This window comes from Miscanthus floridulus, chromosome 14 (assembly GCF_019320115.1).
Source record: "Miscanthus floridulus cultivar M001 chromosome 14, ASM1932011v1, whole genome shotgun sequence".
Classification (NCBI taxonomy): Eukaryota; Viridiplantae; Streptophyta; class Magnoliopsida; order Poales; family Poaceae; genus Miscanthus; species Miscanthus floridulus.
This window is the reverse complement of record NC_089593.1, coordinates 43,532,019-43,540,336: the sequence shown is the minus strand read 5'-3', so window position 1 is coordinate 43,540,336 and position 8,318 is coordinate 43,532,019. Positions and strand designations below refer to the sequence as shown.

The 8,318-nt window shown below is 50.2% G+C and overlaps 1 protein-coding gene across 1 annotated transcript; it reads left to right on the top strand.

The window, feature by feature from the left end:
- Positions 1-1,335: 1,335 nt before the first annotated feature.
- Positions 1,336-3,115, top strand: LOC136504830 (tryptamine 5-hydroxylase-like). The gene is made up of 2 exons (XM_066499861.1): positions 1,336-2,279; positions 2,393-3,115. The coding sequence occupies exons 1-2, from the start codon at positions 1,383-1,385 to the stop codon at positions 3,041-3,043; spliced, it is 1,548 nt and encodes a 515-aa protein (XP_066355958.1). The 5' UTR covers positions 1,336-1,382; the 3' UTR covers positions 3,044-3,115.
- Positions 3,116-8,318: the final 5,203 nt, after the last annotated feature.

The following is an 8,318-nucleotide window of genomic DNA, read 5'->3' as shown; positions in this document are numbered from 1 at the left end:
TACACTGCCCTCTTTTTAATGAACCTCATCCTTGAATTGACGACATCGTAATAGACGAATGGAGACTAGGGAGAGGTACATTCATATGAATAATAAGAACCACGTGCAGGGTAACCTAACCTGTAACCTCTCACGAGCAAGAAACTAGCGGCTGGGCTGTGGGCCCATTCAAATTTAATGATCTTACAAAATTGGTCATGTTCTGTTTGTTGACTTCTGTAGACCGGGCTATTTCTTTTTCCTAAAAAAAGAATCTCGTATTATTTAGGTCAGCTAAACTTGTTTCGTATCATGGAGTTAGGACCTATTTTGATCCTTAGACACTACCTATTTGGATGGAGGGACTAATGGCCATTAAAAGTACCGTCCAAAGACTAAAACACACCTAATTAATGCACACAATCTTCATTTATTCGAATAACCTCCCGGTCTCGCGCCGCCGCCCTTGCGCACCGCCGTGTCGCTCCGCTCGATCTGACGCGCCCGCTCCAGCGGTCCCCGGGGAGCGCCGCCGTGGGAGGGCCCGCGAGCCCCGCACGCGTCGCCACCTTCCTCAGCTCCATAGTGCCACCGTCGCCGCTGCACGGGCCTCGGACGAGCCGCACCACGCCGCCGCTCACGAGTACCGCCCGCGCCACCACGCCGTCGCACGCGGGCTGCGCACCGCCGCACATCACCGCACGGTGCCCGGTGGAGCCCCGCAGCCGCCGGTGAGAGAGGGGGAGAGGTGGCGAGAGAGACCGAGAGAGAGGGTCGAGCAAGAGAGAGGCCCCGCGAGTGCATTATTGAGGGGCAGGGGTGTCTTTTGGCTCGTTTAGTCCCCTTTAGTCACTTTCCAATGGATTAATGGACTAATTAGTTTAGTCACTCCTTTAGTCACTATCCTTGGGTAGACTAAAAAGTCACCCATCCAAATAGGCTCTTAGCTTCGTCATCTTAAAAGTTGGCACCCTGTGTTTTGCAGGACGATCTTGTACGGCGTCAGCAGACACATTCGCTTGACAACGTATAGAAGTTTGATACGGCGGACGAACCTAGTTGGAGTTGCTTGTGCAATTTTTCTAACATGACCTCGCTAACAAATGTACACAATCTAGTGGTTCCAGACAACCAGTCCTTGGATCAAGTAAACCAAGCATCTCCACACGAACGACCTGTTTGTTTTAGTTTCTGAGCTAATAAATCTAATTAGTATTAATTTATTATGAGAGAAAAATACTGTAACATAACTGATAAGTCACGCAGTCTCACTTCCTCACCTGCCACGAACCCCCAAAGTCAATGGGGTACGTTTTAGTCTAGTATTATTATATATAAACACCACCCCACATTTTTACCAACACAAGCCAAACTTGTGACCGAAGCGGCCACTGATCGACGCCATGGAGCTCGACCTCGTGTCATCGGTGTCCCTCCTCTTGGCGCTCTCCGCCGCGTATGTCTACTACACGACGAGGCGCCGGTCCCCGCAGCGGCTGCCTCCGGCGCCGCCGGGGTGGCCCGTCATCGGGCACCTCCACCTGCTGTCCGAGATGCCCCACCACACGATGGCGGAGCTGGCACGGACCATGAAGGCGCCTCTGCTCCGGCTGCGGCTGGGCAGCGTGCGCGCCGTGGTGATCTCCAAGCCGGAGCTGGCGCGCGCCGCGCTGACCACCAACGACCCGGCGCTGGCGTCGCGGCCGCACCTCCTGTCGGGCCAGTTCCTGTCGTTCGGGTGCTCCGACGTGACGTTCGCGCCGGCGGGGCCCTACCACCGCATGGCTCGGCGGGTGGTGGTCTCCGAGCTCCTCTCGGCACGCCGCGTGGCCACCTACGGCGCCGTCCGGATCAAGGAGCTCCGCCGCCTCCTCGCGCACCTCACCAAGAACACCTCCCCGGCGCGGCCCGTGGACCTGAGCGAGTGCTTCCTGAACCTGGCCAACGACGTGCTCTGCCGCGTCGCGTTCGGGCGGCGGTTCCCGCACAGCAAGGGCGACAAGCTCGGCGACGTCCTCGCCGAGGCGCAGGACCTCTTCGCCGGGTTCACCATCGGCGACTTCTTCCCGGAGCTCGAGCCCGTCGCCAGCACCGTCACCGGCCTCCGCCGCCGCCTCAAGAGCTGCCTGGCCGACCTCCGCGCGGTCTGCGACGAGATCGTGGACGAGCACATCAGCGGCAAGCGCCAGCGCATCCCCGGCGACCGTGATGAGGACTTCGTTGACGTCCTGCTCCGAGTCCAGAAGTCCCCGGAACTGGAGGTCCCACTCACCGACGACAACCTCAAGGCCCTCGTCCTGGTTGGTACCTACCGAGCTTGCGTATTCAATTCAGTCACAAATTCAGAATCAGACATCGTGACGCTGACACGTCATTACCCCTGTGATGAATTGTTAATACTTTTGAACCGCAGGACATGTTCGTCGCCGGTACCGACACGACGTTCGCGACCCTGGAGTGGGTGATGACGGAGCTGGTCCGGCATCCGCGGATCCTAAAGAAGGCGCAGGACGAGGTGCGGCGCGTGATCGGCAGCAAGGGCCGCGTCGAGGAGACGGACCTCGGCGAGCTCCACTACATGCGCGCCATCATCAAGGAGACCTTCCGGCTGCACCCGGCCGTGCCGCTGCTGGTGCCGCGGGAGTCCGTGGCGCCCTGCACGCTGGGCGGCTACGACATCCCGGCCAAGACCCGCGTCTTCATCAACACCTTCGCCATGGGCCGGGACCCGGAGATCTGGGACAGCCCGCTGGAGTACCTGCCGGAGCGGTTCGAGAACGGCGGCGGCGAGATCGACCTCAAGGACCCGGACTACAAGCTGCTGCCGTTCGGCGGCGGCCGGAGGGGCTGCCCCGGGTACACGTTCGCGCTGGCCACCGTGCAGGTGTCGCTGGCCAGCCTGCTGTACCACTTCGAGTGGGCGCTGCCGCCCGGCGTTGCTGCCGAGGACGTCAACCTCGACGAGTGCTTCGGCCTCGCCACCAGGAAGAAGGAACCGTTGTTCGTGGTCGTCAGGAAGAGCGACGCCTACGAATTCAAGGGGGAGGAGCTCAATGAGGTTTAATTAAGTGTAATTAGATTATGTACTATATGGCGTCTTCTTGGTTCCAAATAAAGTTTTGGGGATTGATGATTATTAACTTTATTATAGACCAAGTAGCTTAGTCTTCTCTACTGGGACTCTAGAGACAACATTATATATTTTATAACATTTCGGTTGGCGGATAATAAAAAGATGTAGTATCATATTTGAGTATAATATAAGAATATTTGAAGTGTAAGAGAAACTCTGAGAAACTCATTTTTTATTTGGGTGCTCAATCTCATTTTTGTTGGCCTAAATTTCTGCTTCCACTCAAGCGGTAGCACCCAAAACAAGGCTCCCAAATTCGTTCCCATTGTCATTGACACGTGAGACCTGCCTATCACTGCTCAAATTTCTTCTTCCTTTTCTTCGTGTTCGGACCATGGCAATGGAGGGCGCCGTCAGTGTCCTTCGCGGATCCGCCTGCTAGAGCTCCGTGCCGCACTGCCGGAGGAGAGAGGGAGCATGCGGCCGCCCGAGGACTGGTGAACGGATTCCGTCTGCCTTCCTCCTCTACGTGGTGCCGGAGGAGAGAGGACTGCGGTGAAGAAGGAGCGGCATCGCTGCCGCGCGGCTACGGGGAGGGGAGCCCGCAGGAAAGAAGGAGCTCGCGGTGTGGCGGAGGGAGCACGCGAGGCCGACGCCATTCCCGCGTGCCCGCGCGGCGGCGAGCATGCCCGTGCGACCATCGGCGGCGGCGGAGGAAGGGATCGAGCACACGAAGCCTGCGCTCTGCGTGCCCGGCGGTGGAGGGAGGCGGCGGAGGGAGGGAGCACGCCGGTGGAGATCGGGGCTGGTGGAGGCCGGCGGCGGAGGGAAGGCACCACAGTTTCGTACGCACAAGCAGGATGAGAGCCGGGGTGTTGGCCCAACAGGAATAGGGTCAGGGGGGATCTGGGTGCTCAGCCAAAGTTTAGGACCCTGCGGGAGCAAGATTTTTGACATGAGCCCCATATTTTGCTTTGGAGGAGTTGCTCTAAGATCTTTAACGGAGAACAGGGTTCTTGCTCGAATGAGTGTATTGACAGCGTCTTTGTTCTCTTCCATATGAGGTGGTCAAGAAGAAGAGGCGCGAATACCTATATGAATCGATCAAGTAATGTTCGCTTTGATGTTGGATTCGCTACGGCAGTGTAGTGCTTGGGTTAGACTAGCAGTGTCATCGGACTACAAGTCATTGGGCCAGTTCTTGGAAAGGTCAGGCATGTAAAGTGTAACCTGTTCTGACAACGGTCCTGTTAGCTTCGAGCGTCGATTGATTGACTGTTGATCTGATCGATGTGACCGTATCTCTGGATAGCAACTTCTTTGATCGGAGAAGATTTTTTTTTCAGTTTATTGGAAGGGAAAGGTCGAAAATGGTCGAGAAACTAATAGGAGCCAATCTCCTGTACAGTTGTACCTTTCTGTTTCGTCGCTTACCGTACTGCTGTGACCTCAGAAGTAATAGTTTTATTGTCTCAGCAATTGAAAATATTTAATTGCAACTTCTTTTTGTAATTGCGTATACAATTTAATTGCTAGCTGTTTGCAAGCTAGAGTTGCTGAAGAAGACCTCTATGATTTTTATCTCCTATGAAAATCATATAAGAGATGAAAAGCCTAAACTCTTGGGAAAAGGCAAGCTAGAGTTGATGGGGAAGACCTCTATTGCTACATTGAAAACTTGGACGCTGGGGCAGAACAGAAACATAAGTGCTAGACCAAAATCCCGGCAAAATGCAACAAAAGGACAGCCCGATGGTGGTAGATTGTGTGCCGGACAAAAGTGCTGGATTCGCCACAAACCCAGTTAAAAAGAAAACACCAAACAGTCCAGTGGTGTCTGATTTGCATGGACCAGATTGTCCCGTGATCTCAAATTTGAAAAGCAAGGTGAGACCGAGCTTCATAGAACTTTTGGACAAGTACAAGAAACACGAAGCTATTCAAAAGAAAAGGGATTGTCCAATAAAGAAGAAAGAAAGACCATCAACGGAGCATAAAAGAAGAGCTGGGTCATCAATCACAACATAATTATGCCGTTATGCCTCATTCTGTTTTTGGGCCAATAATTACTCCATGACTTGGTTTTTATATACTCGCACCTACTCACCTTGAGATTACAATAACAAGTATATGCAGATTATTCAATACCCTGTTACATACTCCAACTATAATTCATGAGCATGACTGATTGTTACATACTCCAACTACAATCCATGAACACCTTGAAATTAGAATGTAATCTCCTCTGGAGCACCGCACCAACTCCGGACATGCTACATCAGAGGACTAGCCTCGAAGCCGTCTAAAAGATGGCAACCTCCAAGAGTAAGAAGCCCACTGACTTGCAACGCGATCATCTAGTGTCAACTCTTGCAATCTCTCAATGCAACACACTAGTGAGTACACACAATTGGATGCAACACAACTAAGCATATGTAATTTAGAGGGCCTCCACACTTTTTCAAAGATGGACACAAAGTCCTCAAGTGGCTAACTATAACAACCCGAATTCGTTACACCTTAGGCAGCCATTTTTGACTATCAAGGAAAGTCACCTACCGAGTTACCCCGAAGACTCCTAACAAGTTATACAAGACAAGACATCGAAGCACCATGTGAAAACCCTGAGTAGTCATCGTCAGGCTCGCACCCAGAGTGAAAGAAAACCTCTTACCTAGATTAGAGTTCATCTTATTGACATCATCAACACCAACTCAGTCCCAAGGAATTACTTAAGAGCACCGCATTGGTCTCCAATAGCCTACCCTCCAGTGACTTTGTCAATTCAGCAAAGACAAAGACTACGGGACCATCCGCTAGTGACATCAGACCGTTCGACAGACCATAGATCAGCAGCAGTAAGTGGGAAATAAGTTGTTTGCCACTTAAGGGAGGGGGACCCACATGTCAGCACGAGTTGGGACACTTCATCAGCTTGCACCCTCTCACCCACCCATTCATTTTCCACTCTCCCTCTCTCTCTACACCCCAAGAACAAGATGAACCCTAGAACTAGAGAGGGAAAGGATTGGGAGGGAGATTGGAGAAAGAAGAATAGAAAGGAAGGAAGCACCAGCACCACTCCATGGACACCATCAACATCTTCAACCTTTTTCATGGTGAGCTCAAGAAGAGAAGTTGTTATTTCTTGGATTTTTTCCCAAGAGTAATTTATGGTTTTTGGTGAAGGATGGAAGGATCCCTTGCTGATTGTGATTCCATCATATGTAAGTAAGTACAAGAAACCTTCACCTAGCTCAATCATTCAAGAATCCCATGGAATACCCTTTGATCTATCTTTTTGGTGCCTTGCAAGAGGAAGCCCATAAGTGACCAATCACTTGGACGAAGAAGTGGTAATGAGGAAAGCTTGGATCTTCAACCTTTTGACTGCGCAAGCACTCAATCTCAGAGGTGTGAGTGAGGTGTGTGTGAGTGTGTGGTGTTGGTGTGTGTCTGTTCATGAACAGATACTACAGTTGTACCTAGATGAGATGCGTAAAAAAAGCACTCAATCTCAGAGCTAAGGATTCTATCCCAATCTCATGGCTTTATCTTTGTGTTCTTTTATCCCTAAGTTTGATCCTTAACCTATAGCCACACTTTGTAAAATAAGTCTAACCCTAGCTATCTTGATCCTAGTAAGCCACCTAAGCTACCCTAGTAGGAATGTTTGGCACATGCAAGATGCACAACTCCACAAATCTAAGCTTGAACATAGGATCACCCAAGAACATAGGTTTTGTCGACATATTGACGGAGTGTCTGTCATATCGATGGAGTATCCGACAAACCCCCAAGAAGCCACTAGAAAGCCTTATCTATAGTCAGCTTGGACTACCGGAGTGTCCGTGGTACCCCACGGAGTGTCCATTGAATTATAAGGACATATAGCCTGTGAACTCGAGAGCACCAAGCCTATACCGGAGCGTCCGTCACTCATGGCGGAGCATCCGATGAATTGTAGAGAACAGTAACCCAACAACCCGAGAGTATCCAATTGCCAGTGAAGAGTCTGTGACCTCTCACAGAGTGTCCGCTGACTTGTAAACCTAGTAGCACAGAAAACCTGAGACCTCCTAGTTCCTACCGGAGTGTCCATCACCTTCGACAGAGTGTCCGTCAACACAAGCAGAGTCAAACCAGAGCCAAGTCACCTCGGAGCCCTAACCCGACGGAGCGTCCGCCACCTTGGTCGGAGTGTCCATCAAGTTAACAGTAAGGATAAAGTTGTCTAGTGAACTTACCCAAGAGGTCAACAATATTAGGTTAAGCATAGATTTCGAAAGGGCAATAGTAGAGCCATAGGTAGGAGCCTCTATCCTAAGTCCTAAGCCAAGTTTTCTTCCTAAGCCTTCATCAGTTATCTTCAGCCTTGATCCTTGTTTTCTTTCAGGAACTGAGTAGTGTAAGGAATGTGTATGAGATGTGGTCTATAACTTCGAATTCATTCGAGCGGCAAAACTAGGCAGGCACCCCACTACTATAAACCCTATTTTGGATACTTATAAAGTCCATTATGAGTTATGCATTACATGTATTTTTGGTTGTTAATCTTGTTCACCTCTACACTTAGACTCACTCTTTAATCTAGTAGAAGCCTCTCATCTAAAAAATGGGGATGGGAACGCTTACTTGCTTATTGCTTAATTGCTTAGCAATGGTAGAAGTCGAGCATGAGAAGGGAACTCATTCTCGTGCATGTAGGATGCTACACTTGGACAATTAATCACTAAAACTAATGAGGGTACAACTTGACTTACCTTCTTAATCTGGACAGGATCCACCTCACTTAAGATTGTAACTTGGATATCAGTTTGATAACTTCGCTCATGTGAGGGGTAGATCGTTGTGAGTGTGGGATCTCAAGCGACGTAGCTCATGGAGCAATTATGGACCATTTATTGGGATACATGAGCCTGAGTAACCACCCGTACAGACCACATGTCATGGATGGGTGTTGGTATAAATTAATGCACACAAAATAATCTACAAGCGCATGGATATTATACCGATATAGCACTTCACCTAGAGTACCCAGTTTTATATCGAACTCGAGGAAACATGTGTGAGAATAACAAAATCTAACTTATCCCAACTTCACAATCAAGGCTAGATAATAGGAGCATAGAGAAGACTGCTAAGGTCTTCTAGTTTTAATTTTGGTAAGATTTGTCTTCTATTGTTCAATTCTGGGGATATTACTAGAGAAAACATAGGCAGAGTATGTTTCCTATAGTAACAAAGTCCTGCTAGGCCTACTAAT

What these genes read in the sequence shown, in the direction of transcription:
- LOC136504830 (XM_066499861.1), top strand. Translation starts at nt 1,383, where the DNA reads ATGGAGCTCGACCTCGTGTCATCGGTGTCCCTCCTCTTGGCGCTCTCC. An exon ending in ACCTCAAGGCCCTCGTCCTG is followed by an intron (nt 2,280 to 2,392) that starts GTTGGTACCTAC and finishes TTTGAACCGCAG; the next exon opens with GACATGTTCGTCGCCGGTAC.